The following is a 21,073-nucleotide window of genomic DNA, read 5'->3' as shown; positions in this document are numbered from 1 at the left end:
CCAAAAAAAAAGAAAGTCTCCAGTAGTTCCATCCCCATTTAATCAGATTCTGATGAGTTTATGGCAAAATAATTTATATAATAATTTTCTATACACTCTCCTTCGAAGATTGATACCAAATTTGATATCAAAAGTTTAATCATCGTGAGCATAGAAACATTTGTTTGGAAATTCGTGCAATTTTAAAAATGACATAGGAATTGTATCACGTAGCAGAGCTAGCGTGAGTGCCAAGAATTACGTCGCCTGAATAGGCCGGCAGGTTAAAGGTTTGCCCATGCATGTCAAAATGCAAATCAAATACCCCGCTCTTTCAATTGTGCGCAGGCAAGTGTACAATGATTCCTGTACGGGCATGCTTCAGGCCACATAATAAGCTGATACCATGCATTGATTTTTGCGTGGTCAATTCGTAATTTGTCATTTTAAAATTGCACGAATTTCCAAACAACGGCTCCTTTGCTCATGATGATTAAACTTTGATATCAAATTTGGTATCAATCTTCGCAGGAAAGTGTATAGAAAATTATTATATAAATTATTTTGCCATAAACTCATCCGAATCTGATTAAATGGGGATGGAACTACTGGAGACTTTCTTTTTTGGCTGTGTTTATATATTAGCGCATTGTAGCATATAAACCTGCTATTCTGTGATATTTATACTACTGTGACATTAGCTGCACCATGCTTCAAATTTGAAGTAGAAAAGGCGCAAAGTCGCATGAAAATTGCAGTGAAAAATGACACACTAGCAAATTAGCATTTCATTTGCTATTCAGCGACATTGTCAGATACAGCGCCTTGTGCAGTCTGAGATCGTGGAACCACAGGGAAAAGCTTATAACGATGCCATTGACGATATTAGGCGTACGCCTGAGGATCTGGGTTCAATAATCAAATAGAATAATGTACATTTCACTTATGGGTCTATCAACAGGACTGGAGACTCCAACATTCAAATATGGACATAACATTGTTTCGCAGTCAGTGATCAAGCCAATTTAAGACTAGACTAGTTAAGTTAAGCACAACAGTCATATGGTTTTGTTTAATTTGCCATTTATTGTCTCTTTCAATACAATATAAAATATGCAAATTGCACAAAAAGTAATAATATATAATATAAAATAAAGATCCCAGCATACACAAAATATTTTACAGAAAACGTTTAAATGTCGGGTTATATAAAAGGTATAAAACGTTTTTTTAAGGTGACTGGGTAATATATACGTGTTTTCTTTCTAAGAATTGAGCAAAATGCAAGGTGTCCCATAAAAAGGTTACATGTAGAAAATGAACCGCATTGTACAACAAACCAATGTCAATTGGTCAGATAATATTTATTCATCTTTCTTGTAGTTGTGTGCCAAGTTTCAACTCCGCATCTAAAAAGCAACTAAACTTATAAGCGCATGCAAGGGATGTCAAGTGTGGCTAACCATTAAACTATCGCAATACTAATTTGAACACAAGCGCTTTGTTTTCATATTTATTTCTTTATTACTTTTTATTTTTCTCTTTTTGTTTGTCATAGTTGAATTTATTGCACAAAAGAATCATATTGAAAAATGAAATATTGTACATTAAAAATAATCACGTTTAGAGTTTCTGACTCTTGGTGGTAACAATAATGGAAGAAGGACATTAGAGAAGATGTTGGTGAATGTTTCTCTACATGCTCTCCTGTCATCAACATGAGAAATATTTGCATTTAGGCTCTGTGTTTTATTGATTTGAAGTCGCTGTGTTATACTCTACGAATAGTGTACATTTCTGATCGAACTCTTGAAATAAAACTGAATAAGTTTTATTATTCTGTTGATCAGAATAGAATACTGCATCTGCCATGCTATGACTTCGCCTACTCAAATGCCCCGCTGCAAATGCACGGTGGCTGAGACGTATGTGATGAGCCTCGTTTTCTTTTATATGTCTTGCTATCATAATTAATAACATTCAGAAAACATATTTGAAAATGTGCTGCAAAACATTTTAACATAGTGTTTGTACTGCTTTTTAATATAAAAATGTTTCCATGATCATAATATAACCCGACATTTAAATGTTATTACTTTTACCCAAACCCGAACGCGTATATAACACGTTTATAATGTTTCTAAAATATTTTGTGTGTTTGCTGGGGATACTGTGTACAAACAAAAGCTAATAGTTTAAAGGTCCGTGACCCGATCGACAGCATCATCCCCCGATTTTTCTCATTTTTTTCTAGGGTCTGTGGTTTTGGTATCATTTAATAAATTATATTTTTCTCATTACCATCCTGAAATTTGACGATCCAATTTCATGTATTTTCGGAGAAATCAAGAAACAAACAGGCTATACTGGTAACCAGCTTCGACATTCTGGGTAGAAAAAATGATTCCGTGAATAGGAGCCGTGTTACTCCCATGCCAATTCGCACGAACGGAAATAGGTCCGAATCAATGAGGGCGCTATAATGATAAACGCTTAAAACAAAAATAAAGAAATACATAAGGGATGAAATAAATACAAAACAAGACCTTATCTTGTTAAGTATGATACGAGAAATATGAAAGAAAATATGAGAAAAAATGTCCCCCACTATAAAATTAATTAATTAATTAATTAAAAATATTATAAAAATCCCATTTTTTCATTAAAACAGTTCCTAAAATGAAAGATAAGTGTAAAATGTACGTGATGATAATATACAAAATTAAAAGGAAATGTATCAGGGTCAAATTAAAATAAAAAGAATGAGATATTTTGTCACAAGAAAGATGAGCGTAGTGGTATGGCGAAGCACTCGACGGGAGTGTTGTTTCTGGATGCCGGACCACAATGCAATTCATGGTACCAACGTATTGGCTTACTAATTGTGCTAATTATTCACTTTTACGCTGAAAATGTTCTCGTTTTCTCACATAGATGCATAAAGGGGACAATATTTGAAATTGTATGTAAGTTTGAAGACAATCCATATCCTAAACTGATAGGGTTACCCCCCTTTAAGTGGTCTCTACTTTACAATTACTGTTAATCTATGATGCCTTAGCAAATACCAAATTACCAATACACACTTATATATATAAGGGGTTCGGATTTCTTCTAATGGTAATAGGAATCATTAAATGATTTTGAATGTCGCCAAAATAACGAAGTAATTTACCCTTGTTATAATAAAAAATATATATCATGGTATTGATATACATGTACTTTATTCTGTGAAATTTAGACATATTGTTAAAAATATAATGAAAAAAAAACCTTGGACTATGAAGTATATACTATAACCAGGTCATTTCTTTTGGATGCATAAAAACAATAAGAACATTGTTTAAACACGTTTGAGGGTTCTTGTTGACCAAGCAATACATACTTATAAGTATGTAGTATAATGCTTCTGCCACACACACCCCCACACACACACCCACATACATCAACTTCACAGTATAATGTTCCCATAATACCTGGCTTAAGAACAACCATAAGGGACGGTTAACAAGTGCTGGAAAAACATTAAGACATATTTAAGTAATTAATATTTGTGTTATGCAATCACAAAAAGCAAATAGATAATACATATTTTACAGGGTTCGCAGGTTTTTCCCGTAGGTGGAAAAACCGCTTGGCAAAAACAGTTTCTGCCAGTTTCTGCCTGCAAAAATGGCGAAAACTAAAAAAGTGATTTATAGTTCAATTCGTTCATCTCAAAACAAAATATCAAGTTACAAAAAGAATTGCAATCAAATCAAAACTTTTTAATTTTAAGGACTTGATGAGACCAAAAATATGTTGAATGATTATTTCAAAGTTTTGTGTTAACTGTTTATGAGCTTTATGTGTTACTTTGTGAGTTTTTGCCATTTTTTTTGCCACCCTTGCCGGCAAAAAGGCAAATACCGAACCTTGATATTTTACATCTTTGTTTTCCGATTATTATACTTTCTACAGCTACAAAAAACTTAAACACGTTATTATAATTATAATAAACTAAACAAACATTTTGTATATAGTTTTTGACAATGAAACCCCGTTGAAAACCCGTTGAATTATTGTTAGATTACAAATGTACAGTGGTAATAGTTTTACCTATATATCAGATATATATGAGGTTTGATGTCACAGTAACTTTACCCAATGTTGGTGAAATTATCACCACAAATGGTCGCCAAATATAATGGAATACCGAATTAAAAAAAGACTAGTCAGGGCAACGTCGCGCTGTGATTGGTTGCTGACATGTGTAGTACGGCATTTTTGGTCTGGTTGACAGGACGTCAGACGCAAACTAGTCTTTAAAATTTGGTCTTCAATTATAATTAACACTGATGCTAATTCAATCAACGTTGCGCAAAGCTAATGTGCATTGGATGTATAGAGGTTGACCGTTAGTAAATCGTGTTTATAGAAAGACAATGATTAAACATCAAAATATCATATCTTAACTATGTACATCTTAGATTATTACATACAAGAGGCTTTTAAGTTTCCAAACAATGAAGGGCCCGAAGTACCAACGTATGGTTGTACCACTGTTTAATTTGAAAACCAAACCTTATTTAATGTTCAACGTTAGTCGTGGGTAGTGAAGGAAAAAATTCATCACATTCATGTTACCTGGTGATTTTGAGTTATTTATGACGGTTTGTTTTCTTAATCTTATTTATGAGATTTTTCTTCAGCAAATGTAGCTTTTACAAGTCTTAAATACTTTATTCTAATTAAGCTTTATAATGTCAAACATTCTCATAGGACAAACAGCGGTACAACCATAAAATAATCAATTTTGTTCCGAAGCAAACATAGTTTAGAAGTCATGCCAGACAAATGTGTACAGTTGAAGTGGCTCAGTCGCCCTGTTTGGATTCCACTGCTGTTTCTATAGGGCTGGGCGGTAGCATTTTGTTCACTTGGTGCAAAATTAAACTTTAGCCCGGCCAGGTTAGATATGCACTCACTCTGTTGGCAATTATTTTACAGAAACTACAAACATGGAAAAGTCTTGACACTAACTTACTCGAAATTTACCCGAAAAATTACTAACAAATATACAATATTTTGGCCCGTAGGTAAATATTTAGATATGGTGTGTATCGGGCCAAGAGGGAGGGGGGTCACACTGCAATGGTGGTCCTTCCGGCCTGAATTTAATAATAATGTGGCTCTTAGATTACTCGACTGACTTCATCATGGCCTGATAACTATTACTACATATTGCAGCTTTTCAGGCTTAGCTGAGCAGAATTCAGCAAATAAGCATTGAACTCTCTAAAATATATTTACATTTCATTTTCCGTATCGTGTAGCACTTTATACAAAATAATATGCGTACGTTTAACTAAGTGAAGTCACTTTTATCTCATCATTGGATAAAAAATAACAGTATAACAAAAATATTCAATTATTATTCGATTTGATTCAATGTTTTCTTTTTCGCTTAGTAATTTATTATGTTATTGTATAATTATATTACAAATTTAAGTTTCATTTGATTCACCCGCACGGCGAAACTTTTAAACTATATGAATTTGTTTGTTTGTTGTTTTTTCTCATCGGTTAGACTGATACTTATTGTAATCTTTTTCACATTCTTTTCTTTTTACATTTTATTAAATCAATTACAGGCTAACGATGATGTTAGGGTCATATTATTCCAAACTATACGTAACTGCTTGAGATTCAAAATTAATTCAATATCATGAACAGGCGATATCATTATGATTCCCGCATAATGACGTACCCTGAATGACTATAAACCGTCCCTTTATGTTACAATGACTAAAGAGGGCCACGATTTGGACTTTTAGGCCAGTGGGAAGTTTCTTTAGCATGGTGGCTACATAATACGCGTTGAATGAAAACTGCCACGGATTATGATCACTGCCACGGGTATAAATATAGCAATGGTAATAATAGTAAACCGATAATAATCGATGTGCAGAAATCACATGATGGTCATGATATCCCGAATGCAGCTTCAAACATCCAAATAGGCATTGTTGACTGTTCCAGAATTCGCCATATTCTGTAAGTAATAAAAAACATAAAATATATTATTATTATTATTATTATTATTATTATTACTATTATTATTATTATTATTATTATTATTATTATTATTATTATTATTATTATTATTATTATTATTATTATTATTATAATAATCATAACAATAATATTATAATGACGGGAAAGCTGGGGTAAGCTGTCCTATTACCCGGGAGTAGTAATGTTAAATTTACCAATAATCATATAATGACGGGAAAGCTGGTGTAAGCTCCCCTGTTGCCTGGGAGTAGTAATTTTTAACTTAAAAATAAGGACCAGAAATCTGGGGTACGCTGTCCTAATACCCGTGAGTAGTAATGTTTAAGTTACCAATAATGACGGGAAAGTTGGGGTAAGCTGTCTTATTGCCTGAGAGTAATACTGTTTAACTAACCAATAATGACGGGAAAGTTGGGGTTAGCTGTCCTATTGAATGGGAGTAGTAAGGTTTATTTACCAATAATGACGGGAAAGCTGGTGTAAGCTGTCCTATTGGGCTATTACAGAAATTAACGACACCTGCCTTATTAAAAGAAGACATGAGATTCCCAAAAAAGTTTGAGTTTTCCCATGTCTTCTTTAGTTGTAAAAAACCGTCCTCAGCAATTGCGAGCACCAACATGTGGGGGTACACCCCACACACTTTTGAACATGAGAGTCTGTGATCATTATTTTTAGAATCCAATTAAATATTCATAGCTGATTGATCATTGATTATCGGTTATCGACTATCGATTAACACCATATCAAACGCTGCTTACCAGCATGCTAAGGTAAGACTGATGAAATCCGTAGGCACGATACTCTATGTAGGCTACTACTGCTGGCTATGATATTTCCTTTTTTTTTCATTTGTCTTATGATTTACGAGGTCAGATCTGTCAAAACGATTAAGTTTCCCCGTGTCTTCTTTTAGGGGTAGGGCCAAAAATATCTGGAAGAGCCCATATGGAGCAGGGTCACGTGATACAAAAGTTCGGACGCTCTGAGAGGCTGCATATCAATACCTGTCACAATTCCATAACAGGTATTAAGGTTATTAATTATTTTAAACTGTTGTGATTTGGTAGTTCACAGCATCTTACGAATGGTAGTGAGCTTTGGCAAAAACTGCATTGCTCAATTCATAGCGAGCGTGTAGAAGAATTAAAATATCACAGATATACTTTTATAGGTGCTGCGGTTCTTGAGTTACGTTGTAAAGAGGGCTGAAACAACAATTCTTTTGTAAAACGTATATAACTCATTAACAACAATAAATTAAGCAAGTTTGCAAAGTATAAGATTTGTAGAATGAACTTTTGCAAAACATCAAGGTGTCAATTTTCAATAATATATTGATCTAGATAATGAGAATCGATTTTTAGGTTGCTTCGACCAACAATACCTCGTCTACCCTTAAAGAGTGAAGCGAAAGCAGCAGGCGGAGTTGGGGTATGAGGCTATTATTCCAATTATTATTCCAATATTCTAGTGTAGTTTGTTTATTTCGTCATCATGTAGGCTTACTTTTACACAAAATTAGGGTTAGGATTAGGGTTATGAGTAGCATTAGGGTTAGGGTTTGGGTTCGGGTTAGGGAAAATCATTCACATGGAGTATCAGCTTAGAATTTTGTTTCGTGTTTTGGTTTTTTAAGTTAATAAGCATATATAAAGATTTTAAAAAATGAAGAAAATTTATTTTCGAGTCCCAATTTTTCTTCCATAGATGACAATGTTAAAACTTTTTTTGCTGTTATCCGTTTGTCAAAATGGAAACTCGGATGGATTTCAAAAATCTCGGGTACGCTGTCCTATTACCTGAGAGTAGTACTTTTTAACTTACCAATAATGACGGGAAAGCTGGGGTAAGCTGTCCTATTGTCGGAGGGCAGTAATGTTTAACTTACCAATAATGACGGGAAATCTGGGATACGTTGTCCTATTACCTGAGAGTAGTACTGTTTTATTAACTTACCAATAATGACGGGAAAGCTGGGGTAAGCTGTCCTATTGTCGGAGGGCAGTAATGTTTAACTTACCAATAATGACGGGAAATCTGGGATACGTTGTCCTATTACCTGAGAGTAGTACTGTTTTATTAACTTACCACTAATGACGGGAAAGCTGGGGTAAGTTGTCCTATTGTCGGAGGGCAGTAATGTTTAACTTACCAATAATGACGGGAAATCTGGGATACGTTTTCCTATTACCTGAGAGTAGTACTGTTTTATTAACTTACCAATAATGACGGGAAAGCTGGGGTAAGCTGTCCTATTGTCGGAGGGCAGTAATGTTTAACTTACCAATAATGACGGGAAATCTGGGATACGTTGTCCTATTACCTGAGAGTAGTACTGTTTTATTAACTTACCAATAATGACGGGAAAGCTGGGGTAAGTTGTCCTATTTTCGGAGGGCAGTAATGTTTAACTTACCAATAATGACGGGAAATCTGGGATACGTTGTCCTATTACCTGAGAGTAGTACTGTTTTATTAACTTACCAATAATGACGGGAAAGCTGGTGTAAGTTGTTCTATTGTCGGAGGGCAGTAATGTTTAACTTACCAATAATGACGGGAAATCTGGGATACGTTGTCCTATTACCTGAGAGTAGTACTGTTTTATTAACTTACCAATAATGACGGGAAAGCATGGGTAAGCTGTCCTATTGTCGGAGGGCAGTAATGTTTAACTTACCAATAATGACGGGAAATCTGGGATACGTTTTCCTATTACCTGAGAGTAGTACTGTTTTATTAACTTACCAATAGTGACGGGAAAGCTGGTGTAAGCTGCCCTGTTGTCCTGTAAATGCTTTCCAGTGGCGTATCAAGAATGAGTTGATTAGGATCGTCTACTTCTATGTAAGGGTCCCTTACTACGTAAGACGGTAGGGGAGGTTCTATGTCGAAAGGTATGTTAGTTCTTCCGACTCTTCCCATACGGCAATAAATACAACAGAGAGCTACTAAAAGTGCAGCTAAAGCAGAACAACCAACCCCATATCCGAGGGCGATCCAACCATTCGTTGTTATACCTATGTCTTTAAAATAAATATAAATAAATCGTCATGGTTATACACGGTGTCTCAAAACATATCATTTACACACGGTGAAACCAATGGGATAAAATGCAGTAGTTAGCATTGCTTTATTATTCATGCAAGATATCGTATATTAAAGTATATATTGTCAAAGAATCTAAACTGTTTTATAAAATATTATCGGTTATTTAAAAAAAAATAACGTATATAATTATAATATTCTTCGATTTCGTATTTTGCTTTTATTTTATTTTCATTTAGTTTTGTTCCGCAGTGCGATATTTTTAAACAAAGCAACTGTAAACGCGAGCATCCCCATGATACCATTGAGCAATCATCCGCGCACAATATGCACCAAAAACTGTGACCGGTTCACCAAGCACTCCCGATATGTGTGTGGCTCGTAACCGGGCCAAAGAAAAAAAATTCTCTCAAGCTTTAAAAATAACCTTTTTAGAGCATGAGCAGCGACGTAGCTTGCGGTGCCATCACGGCGACTTCATTCAGTGCAGTGATTACTCTCCTCCGATCACCTGACCACCTGGTGGATAGTCAGATGACAGCAGATCGTCATCATAGATGACGGGCAGGTCATATCCGGCACCCCGGTTGGGTGTAATTCATTGGATCTTGATCTACAGCAAATCGTCATAGATGGTGGGCAGGTTATATCCGGCATCTCTGTTGAGTCTTTGGGTCTTGATTTCCAAGGCTTCTCTGATCTTGCGGTTCCAAAAGTTCCACGTTGTCCAAACTGATGTTATGTTTGTGATTAGATGTATGTTCACCAACTGCAGTCAGTGCTGTCGGGGCTTTGGATCTAGTGTGTTCATTGAACCTAGTGACGAGTGTTTCATCATCATCATCAGTCGGCTGCGGAGCAGGCGACTACAATCTTTCTCCAACTATTGCCATCTTGGGCAAGCGAAACCATTTTGTTTGGCTGCAGCATCCCTTCAGTATCTCCCAGGAGGTGCTGGACATACTTTAAGTACAGTCCCGGTTTCCTCTTCCCATGTGGTGGAATATAAAGGGCATATTCTTTTACAGGCTCGTCGTCTTCAAGACGCAGTATATGGCCGAGAAATTTGAGTTGATGAATCTTGACTCTGACTACGAGTGGAGTGGTATTGGTCAGATTGTAGATGGTTTCATTTGAAATCCGATCCACACGCTGATGACTCTGTAGCAAGATGTGGCAAAGGCATTGATCTTTTTTTCCATGTCCTTGGTGATTACCCATGACTACCTACCAGAAGGGCAAAACACTACCTGTGAGTGTGGAACGGTTCCATAGACTATGGAACACCTGTTGGTGTGTCCACAGATGGGGCAACAATGCACACATGAGGACCTAGCTGAATTCATCGATTCTGCTCGTCACTGCGTCAGCCATTGGCTCGGGCGCATCTGACCCTGCGCTAGGACACGCTAAGAAGAAGACCCATGACTCACACCCATACAGAAAGACAGTAACACAAGTTGTCTCAAACAGCTTGTCTCGATTGGCAAGGATGGGCTTCTCCAAAGGCGTTCCAGTTTCCAAAAAGCAGCCGAGGCTAGTGCTTTTCTTCCTTTTATGTCTCCAGCACTAGAGCCCATCTTGGAACCGAAGCACTTGAAGTCTGTGGCGTGGTTGATGGTACTACCATAGACTTCAAGTGCTGTTGGGCATTACAGTTTGCGGTCATATATTCTGTCAAGACCTAGATCTGCTGCTGCCGTTGCAGTCCTAGTAAGCTGCGACTGGGCCCGGGCTGTGAAAGATTCCAACAGGGCAATATCATCCGCAAAATCCAGGTCATTCAGCATCCTAGCAGGATACTTGCTTGACCGACGTGGGTAGTTAACAATACCAGCGTCAATTCCAGAAGTTGATGTCTTCAGAAGGTAATCTAGCAGGATAATGAACAGGAATGGTGCTAGCACATAACCCTGAAGCACTCCAGTTGTTATTTGGAAAGGCTCTGAGATACTTTCATCTACCACAATGGCACTATTGGAGTCTTTGTAGGGCAGTAAGGGCACCTGGATGACATTTACCACAACCTTTGGTATTCCATAATGCCGCAGCACTGAACACATGACGGATCTGTTGATGGAGTCGAAGGCTTTTTTGAATTCCACAAATGTGACGGTCAAGGGAAGTTGGTACTCCTTGAAGCCTTCCATGATCCTCCTCAAAATGTGACCTGATGCGACCTGATTTGCTTCTCAGTAACCAATCAACGTGAGATCGGCTCCTGTTCAAAAGGATCTTGTTTTACACTTTTGCGACAATGGACATAAACGAAATACCACGGTAGTTTGTCATGAGAGAGAGAGAGGTAGAGGAATGGTAGAGGAATGATCACATTTGTGACTCATTGACGTGGCGGTGTCAGCGTTGAGAATATGTCCATGCAGAATTCGAGAATCATATCAATCATGCTATCCCCTCCTCACTGGAGTGCTTCTGCAGTTATAGCACAGTCCAATGCTGCTGTCTTGTTGGTCTTCATGGCTGCTATTGCATCAACTACTTCTTCACGAGTTGGGGGTCAGTGATGATAGGAAGATCTTCTATAGCTGAGCAGGAAGTTCTGAAGCTGCTGTGCCACTGTCGTTGTTAAGTAGTGAGCTAGAATATTCCTTCCATTCCCCAAGCAGTTCATGGTCACTGGTTGGGGCTGTGCCATCCCTCTTTTTGACTTTCAACCCTTTCCTTAAGTTCTTACCAGAAAGTGAGTGCATGATTTTGCAAGTGGTGGTGTAATTCCCCATCTCGTCGACCAGCTTCAGGTTATTAGCTTATTTAGGGTAGCAAGCTCGTCAGCTTTATAAGAGTTGTTAAGGCTGGTGTTGACGAGAATTTGAAATGGAGTACCACTTTTTGACTTCATACCTCCAGTTTAAATTTGATGGTTGAATCTCATACCCGACTTGGCAGTCCGCATGGCTCTTGCTTTCCAATAACTTTCTCAGCAACTTCACGAACGGATGTTTCACAGGTCTCATACCTATCAGAGATGGGTGTGGCATCATCCATAATCAATACATGACTCTGTTTGATAGCTCCAGCTGTCGGGGCTTTGGATCTAGTGTGTTCATTGAACCTAGTGACGAGTGTTTATATAACACCATTGTTAGAGTCCTGGATTATATCCTTGGGATGGACTAGGAGAGACATTATTGTATTAAGCGGCTTCAGGTATGCGTTGACCCCGTGGTCACAGAAGATGTTGTTAGCTTTTCCGACAGACCCTTGACATATGGAAGGGGGTCAATAACCGGGTGGTTATGCGACCGAAGGAGAGTAATCACTACGCTGAACGAAGGCACCGTGATAGCGGCGCAAGCTACGACGCTGCAAAATAAAAATAAAAAAGCTTTTTAAGCTTATGTCAACGGAGTTCAATACCAGTCTACATGATGCAACCTTTCTCTTCTGCCTTTCTTTTTTCCATTCTTCCTTCCTTCTTTCTCTTCTCTCCGTGAAAAGGAAGAAAAGTATAAGCATTGAATATTTACCATTTGCAGTGTTTCCAGTACCGTTGATTCCTTGACATCGACCTCCACTTACACCAGCATCACATCTGCAAACAGTAAATGTATAGAGTAATGAAAATATCCAAAACTATAAATAAGAAATGTCTTTAAAAAAGACAACGCCTTGATGAAGAACATGTTTCATAATTTTGCATTGACAAGTATTGAGAATGCTAGTAACATTTTGCGCGTGGCACACCTAAACCGGGTGGGATATATCGGTATTTATTGGTAAATACCACCAATGATATACTAGGAAATAAATTCCATGTCAAAAACCTGAATTGAAATATGTAGGTGAAAAAAAAAAAGATACGAATATGAACTTTTAACCGCATGAGATCTTAGGAATGGTACACAACTAATGTACCTAAAGGTATAATTAATATACTTCCAAGCACCCCCACCCCCACCCTAACCTACTAAATTCTACACAAAACCTACGCATATCTCACTGGCACAACTGTACATACACCCTCCACGCCTTCAAGAGCCTCTCAACGAACAATTAAAAAAAAGTAACTTCTAATAAAGTAGATTCTAAATAACGTTACCTCTGCCTTAAAAAAACTCACTTTGAGGCTTTCTACTTTCTACTTTCCGTTCTTGGAACAATGGACACACTTGTTGGAAATGCCGTGCACGAGTTTTTTAAGACCACGAAAATAACGTATAGTGTGGGGGGAGAACGAGTGACAGTTGTCACTTCTTGATATCAAAGTGTTCCAAGGCTGTTTTCAAAGATTGTAGGTTTTCATACAGTCACAGGCAAACATGGCATTAACTTGACACCAAAGAGACATCAATGGCTCTATAAGATACTGATGAAAATGTCAAATTACTGATCTTAATTTTTCTCTTCAAATTTAGACGGGTAACAAACACCCGGACAAAAAAAATGTTACTATAGGTTTTTCAACTGTTTTGGTTAATTGGCATAAAAAAAACCCATATTAAACATCTACGAACATCGGACTTCCGGAAAGCTGATTGCCCAAAAATGGATATAAATCTTTTATTGCCTACCATTGAGTTGTAATTTTGGTGACAATATCCAGGTTTGGGGGGTCTGAAACCCGTTGGACCAATAAAAATGTTATTGTGGTAACCTTCAAACCTATATTGGCGTCCTAAAAGACCCCCAATACACTCAAATGGCTATAAGTCATTTACAAATCACCTGAGAGTTGTAATTTAGATGTTTTAGAATTTAAGATGTACTTATTTAAATAATGTGCCCTGCATTAGTGCAGTATGCCCTACACACACACACCCACACACCCCCACACATGACTTGCAGACTTACATGCAACTAAAAGTGAAATCGCCTTGCACGGTACAGACGCCTCCATTAGCGCAAAAGGAACTTGGGCATCTATCTAAAGAGAGAAACACACCAATTAAGTTAATGATAATAATTTAATTAATAATTCAATCAATAATCAAAAAAACAAGGGGATTCCAGAATCCAAACACGGCTAATTTTGCACCTTTTATTTGTCTCCATTTTACTGGAAAACATGTTACGCTGATAGGAAATCTACCCAACGATAGTGTGTAAATAACAATCTTCCCTTAACATTAGTAGCTTAATGAGACAAGGTAAAAATGAGGTATAAAGCTTCACTGCACATTCATGATGTATAATGTCATAACGCTATTAAGTCATAGACTTCAGCACATATTACAAACAATTAAAAGATATGATTGGGATGGTATTTATAGACTTCAGCACATATTACAAACAATTAAAAGATCTCATTGGGATGGTATTTATAGACTTCAGCACATATTACAAACAATTAAAAGATCTGATTGGGATGGTATTTATATAGCTCCATATCTCAAATGTTTACACTGCTTAGTACTAGTGTGGTAATTACGCCAAATTCTACACTGTCCGCGTGATTTTAACGATTCGTAAGGGAATCAGATAGTTGTAACCTTTTCTGTAGCCAGATAGTTCTTAGTTCTTACCACCAATCGACAAAAGTAACAGGTCTGTGTTTCCTAAATATCCAGACAAACCAGTAGTACGCGCGAAAACCTCATCGACGTCGCTAACTGTTGCCGGTGAAGTGCTTGCTACCGGGACTTCGTAGACCACACCGATCATGTCTCCGAGCTGGATAACTTCCTTTACTCGAGGAAGACCTTGGAGTCCTTCGAGATCAGGGAATATTGGTGCCAACTGAGACAAAAAAGGAGAGGATAAGAATTTATAGGTGACACTCTTGGAACTCATTCTTCTATTACAATCCAAAGTTGAAACAGTTTGCCATGCATGCCATGTTTAGGCTGTTAAACTATCGGGAGGTTAAGCATAAACATAATAGCATGCACTCCTGACTTTTAACTACAGCATTATTTTGTACTTAACAACGTCACCAAATATCAGCAGATATGTTTCATACCATATGAACTCAAATTTAAATGACACATGGGCCCCGGACATGGGCAGGGGCTGCATATTTAGTAGGTTGATACATGTCAACAAGGCGCACGACACATGGTTTCTGTAGCATTTTAAACCAGCTCATCATCTATGTCTAATCTTAATCGGACCTTCTTTTGAGTCACCTTTTGTCCGTGGTTAGGCCTAGCCCTGATATCATGGGACCGGGCACCCATAGGGTAAAATACACGTTTTCTAAAACTAAGCGTCATAGGTTAGTACAACATTGGTTTGAAAAACGCACTTCAAAATAACCCAAACAATCTGGAAGCATCCTAAGGGGACAGATCAAACGAACTGTATGCGTTAATAGTGGTTACTTATACACCATTTAATGAGGCTTTGCAAAAAGCCTTTTCCGAAATTATACCGGTTTTGAATGATACAAACAATTTTTACACGTACTGCTGGGTTAACTTCACTGGCAAATTGAAGAAACTCGGGACTATTTGTGTCCAGCAATCTCGGGTCGAACTCCTCTCCATTGCTCGCATAAAATATGCCTTCGATACTTCGTGTGTATTGTCCTTGTCCTTGTGATAAAGCAAAGATATAATGATGGTGGTGGTGGTGGTTGTGGTGGTGGTGGTGGTGGTGATGGGTGGTGTTGGCGGTGGATGTGGTGTTGGTGGCGGTAGTGGCTGTGATGATTATTATAGTTTTGGTGGGTGGTGTTTGTGGTGGATGTTGTGCTGGTTGTGATTGTGATGGTGGTTGTGGTGGTGGTTGTGGTGGTGGTGATGGTGATGGTGGTGGTAGTGATGGTGGTGGAGGTGATGGTGGAGATGATGATGATGATGATGATGATGATGATGATGATGATGATGATGATGATGATGATGATGATGATGATGATGATGACGACGACGACGACGACAATGGTGATGATGATGATGATTTTCGGTTGCTTGCTTGTATTAGTATTACCTATGGGTCTGGCAATTCTCAAAGTACTGTCTCCCAAATACCCATCTGGTGTTATACTCGCTGCGATGAGGGTGTCAACATCAGTCCCGTCAGTGCGTGAAGCGGCAGCCACACTCGTTTCAAACACTACCCCCACGTGTCCGTCTGGCGTAGGAAATATTCGTGCAACAGATGCGTCATAAAAACCATCGACGGCACGTGGCAGTATATTGCGAAACTACCGAAATTTCAATACGAGATAAAAGAGAAAACAAAATATATGATTATATTGTTATACTCTACATAAGAAGCGTTAAAGAAAAACACAAACAACAATGCTGTCAATAATGTCTCCAGCATGCATGCGTTATCACTGCAAATCATCTGACGTAGATAAGTCATTTTAATTTCAAAATTAATATCTAATTTAATCATCGGTAATACTTTGTATTATTAATAATGACTTACAAGTGATACGATATATAGGAATGAAGTCGCTGAAGATGAGAAAATTGATCAAGAAAAAACATTTTTCATACCAAGTCTGTCTGTGATTTGATATTAACCTGTTAATAAAATGCACTGAAAATACTGCGATTTTCTGTTTTCAGTTATTTGTGTAACGACTAGAGTGAAATAGGACGAAAGCCAAAGAGATACGGATGCCTGCTCATGTATTTGCTTCTGGATGTCTGGATGAGCACCGACCCTCTCACCTCAAGTTTTCATGTCCGAAATTTAAATAACTTTCAAAACAAAAACGAGAACAGAAACGAAAGCTAAAAAGATAATAGTACCTAGGTATTGCCAAACCTTCCACCAATTGCAATGGTCAGTACTTTTGCTCTCGCTGTGTAATACTAATGCTATAGTACCTATATATCACGCACTTGCAATTCCTGTATTTGTACCTCAGTATGAAACATGTCGATTTAATATTGTTGATTCTAGAATTAATCTCATCATAACCATCAACATACCCATGTCGTTGGGGGGTGTGTGTATGGGGGGGGGGGTAATGGGATTCCGCACATGTCATAACGTGAGATATTAAAAATCTGCAGAAAATACGAAATTTGCGGATGGAATTTGCATAAGCAAACGTAGATTCTACAGAGCCTTCATTGTATAGTGAGATTATCAGCAATTGGAGAATTTTTTAAGATTTTGTGCGATTTTTCATTTATTCCATGGACATCAATAGCAGTAATTTGATACTAACTTGAGTTTCAACAATATCCGCCAGGTTTTTAAATTCTTCACTATCAGGGTCATACATTTCTCTCACAAATTGGAGTGGTAGGTCATCTAACTCATATGCGTCGATTCGTCCAATAAAAGTTTTTGTTTCACCTACATGCAGCAAATACAAGAAAGTGATACGCATTTATTAACCTATTTTATACACGAGCAAAAATCCACGATTTTGGCTACTTTTAAAACAAAATCGTTACTAAAGTGTTGGCAAATACAAACAACTAAAAATGCACCAACCAAAATAAATATAGCACGTGGAGTGCGCGTCCGTTTTTCTAACGCTTGCTCTGATTGATTCTCGCTATCTAAGAATGTGTGAATGATTTATGGTATCAACATATTTAAATCAAGTAAGAGAGTACACTTAAACCCACACATTCATAATCGATGTTTCCCATGGAAATGGTGAGAGTGTAACATAAGAAGGCACAAGATTCACCTGAAGCATAGGGATAGTCTATACAATTAGGTCCATTATTCCCTACATATGTAGGACTACAGCTGCTCAGTTCAACTCTCACTTCCTAATCTGTTCTTAAGTGATGGCTATACAAATCGAATTGCTCGATAATAATATTTTGTCGTTTATGTTTATTCAGAGCTTGTTCTAAAATGCAGTACTTTTCTCATGACCCGCTGTTTTAATTATAATTATGTTCAATCGCATAATTAGATATGAATTTATAAGATAGTGATATCAAAAATCTCATCAACACTTTATTACCACTCAAATGGATATTTTGGTATCATCTGAAAGCCCTTTTTGATACTTGACTCTGTAAAATATTACGACTATAAGATACTTTGTTTCATTTACATCATTCCATAAGAGCACCTGTCGTATGGCTTGAAATACACGACTATGAAACTCCATAGATGGATAGTAGGGGTGATGGTATTATTTCAGCTTAAGTGAAAGTATATTATAAATTCTAATATTAACTTACGAACACATCGATTGCCTTCAAGGCTATATTCTGGATCTGTGCAAATGCATTTGTATGTTCCCACTTTGTTGAAACATTCTATGTTGTTGCCGATGCACACTGGTGGATTTAACTCACACTCATTTTTATCTATATTAAAAGGAACGGTATAAAAAGGGACACAACTCATCAACCATAATTTGAATCTTTCCCTCATTAAATTGACATATTTTGCATGTTGCAGTCAGTGGCGTCCGGTTTTCAAAAGTGGCGGAGGTACTGGTCTCGATTCCCCAGACTGTTCAAAAGTGTTCGTCTCGCTTCGTTCACCGTAATAGGTACCCCACACCCCAAATTTCCCCCAACTTGGTGCATTCCCCCACCCACATTGACTAACAAATGTACGCACCCCCACCCCACACCCCCGCGTACGCCACTGTTTGCGGTAAAACTTGTTTAATTATACATGTACTTATTAAATTTGGTGTTAATTTGATATAAGCCAGCCTTGCAATAACAAGATAATGCTGTTTCTCTCTGCTCTTTAGATTATACGTTATACTGCAATGGCACACACATAAAATGAAAAAAAAAAAAATCAAATATAGCCCTTAGCTTTCTCGCATAATGACGAATCACGACTCGAACCCGTCCCTTTGTATTATAATGACTATACAAGGTGACTATACAAGGCGTCACTTTCTTCTCCGTGTTTTATTTTCAATTTTGCCAATTTTGATACTCACAATTCACGGTTTTGACTCTTATAAGCTAAATTTATACTTCATCGCTGAACGTCGAGCGATTGGTTTCTAGCCAATGATGTTTTGAGCTTTTACTTTCGTTGGGAAAAGCTCTCTACCTCATTGGTTAAATACAAATCGCTCGTAAGTTTCATAATAATCTGGTATTGGACATTATGAGGAAATCACGACGAGTTATATGATACTACTATGTTTATTCAAATAAATTAATTCTAGAATGCTTACCTTCTTCACATAATGTGCCTGTATATCCATCTGCACATTGACATTCATCTGGACCAACACAGAATCCGCCATTTTGACAATCGAATGCGCATGTGACTGGAATATTGAAAAGAAAGTGGCATGAATAGAATATATGATGATAATGCATACACTTTTGTCTGAAGTATACTCCTTACTACAGCTTAATAATTGATTAAAACCAAAATGCGTCCACTGTGTATCATCTAAAGTGCAAGCGTATTGATATGCGAGTGAATATTCATACGAGTACGTAGTGGTAGATAAAATGAATAAAGAGTTTAACTTTGACACTACACAATTTTTCGTTGACCTGGAAAAAGACAGTACTTCTCCGAACCAAAACCTGGAGACAGTCAATAATGGTTTTGTCGCCATACCGTACATAGAAGGTCTTTCTGAGAAATTACGTAGAGCGTTCACCATTTCAAATAGCAGAACACCTTCAAACAGCATGTAACTCCTAAAGACAAGACAGAGCCCTTATAAACAGTCTGGGATCGTATATTAATGTCACTTAAATTACATTGGTGAATCCGCCAGGAAGCTTGGGAAAAGGCTTAGCGAACACAAGTCTACTGCTGGCAGCTCCAAATCAGCGGCCAGGCAACATGTTGTGAGATCAAAAGGTCACCAGATTTATTGGTGCTCGATCGGGAATAAAACGAATGTTCCCGGGGAGTACTTGAAGCTATACACACAAGGATCAAAAACCGAGATTGAACAGTGACCAAGGACAGATCCTATTTGGGATAACCTGCTGATGGCCAGGAGCCGGAACTACATCATACCATCATATGACGTCATACTGTCAATAACATGACGTCATCAGTGTAGACAAGATATTATCACAGCATCACCATATTCTGAAAACGTTAGTTGAACTAGTGTAAACCTTCAAGGTAAGCGAAAAGTTTAGTGTCGTAGTAAAACTATTATGATATGAGGATATTTGACTCAAAATCGGAATATCGCATAAAAGAGTAAAGCATTCAATATTTACAATATTATATAAATAGTGTGTCTTTTACAATCCATAAGAATGGTAAGTGTTATGTTAATGTTTAAATCATATTACATTGTCATTCAGTTCCCTCCAGTCAAACAATAAATTGCCATACGAGTCGTTTTATTGGGGACTTGAGGACCATTTGGTTTAATATCATTTCCCATTTTGTCTACATACATTTGGGCTAAACACATGAGCTCTATATCCATTGCGTTTAATATCGTTTGGACCAATAACCATTTGATCTTATATAATAACCGATAAGTTTTAAAATCATTTAGTTCAATAACCATTTGGTCTAATACCTATCAGGTCTATATATCAGTCTTATAACTATACAAGTAATTCTACTGATAATTCCTGGGAATAATGTATATAATTCGATACCCAGTGTAGTTCGTTTGTTTATGCACTTGTTCGTCTTAACAAAATAGTAATTAGCCTTTTTGATAATTGACCAATTGAATATAGACTAAATGGGAATTATACGAAACGATATTAGACCGAATGGCAACAGAAATTGTCATTAATTTCATGTTTATGACTCACTATCATCACTTATGATGGTAACCACAGCACTACTTGGGGCACTGAGTTGAGCGGTTATGTCACTCGCCAGTATTACTTCAAACTCCTCAGGTAATTCATAGAAGGTATCATCCACAATATCGATGGTCACTGTCTTAGAGGTTTCACCCGGAGCAAAAATGACATTGTGAGAAAGTTCTTCCAGAAGTGGTAGGTAGTCTTGGTTGGGCTGAGATGAAGATGTTGATATATCTCTGGTGAAAATATCTGTCACAAAAAATGTATTGAACGTATTTGAGGTAACTGGTTCGATAGTCGCTTATCTGATCGCATTAGAATGATTGATTAATAAAATATTGAAAAAATCAGTTGGTCATCGGATTTCGAACTCG

The 21,073-nt window shown here is 37.3% G+C and overlaps 1 protein-coding gene across 1 annotated transcript in view; it reads right to left on the bottom strand.

Annotated features, from left to right (window-relative positions):
- Positions 1 to 1,051: 1,051 nt before the first annotated feature.
- LOC140172291 (uncharacterized) overlaps positions 1,052 to 21,073 on the bottom strand; it is a 103,314-nt gene continuing 83,292 nt past the window's right edge. Inside the window, exons 32-42 of the mRNA XM_072195545.1 lie at positions 20,703 to 20,948; positions 19,127 to 19,222; positions 18,159 to 18,287; positions 17,177 to 17,307; positions 15,976 to 16,192; positions 15,454 to 15,581; positions 14,571 to 14,784; positions 13,900 to 13,972; positions 12,576 to 12,640; positions 8,788 to 9,065; positions 1,052 to 6,013 (exon numbers count right to left, since the gene is read on the bottom strand). Coding sequence (XP_072051646.1) covers positions 5,966 to 6,013; positions 8,788 to 9,065; positions 12,576 to 12,640; positions 13,900 to 13,972; positions 14,571 to 14,784; positions 15,454 to 15,581; positions 15,976 to 16,192; positions 17,177 to 17,307; positions 18,159 to 18,287; positions 19,127 to 19,222; positions 20,703 to 20,948 — 1,625 coding nt within the window. The 3' untranslated portion in view covers positions 1,052 to 5,965. The remainder of the gene's footprint in view (positions 6,014 to 8,787; positions 9,066 to 12,575; positions 12,641 to 13,899; positions 13,973 to 14,570; positions 14,785 to 15,453; positions 15,582 to 15,975; positions 16,193 to 17,176; positions 17,308 to 18,158; positions 18,288 to 19,126; positions 19,223 to 20,702; positions 20,949 to 21,073) is intronic.

The sequence above is a fragment of the Amphiura filiformis genome, chromosome 2 (genome assembly GCF_039555335.1).
Source record: "Amphiura filiformis chromosome 2, Afil_fr2py, whole genome shotgun sequence".
Classification (NCBI taxonomy): domain Eukaryota; kingdom Metazoa; phylum Echinodermata; class Ophiuroidea; order Amphilepidida; family Amphiuridae; genus Amphiura; species Amphiura filiformis.
The sequence above is the reverse complement of the archived record's forward strand: the minus strand, read 5'-3'. Positions and strand labels throughout refer to the sequence as shown.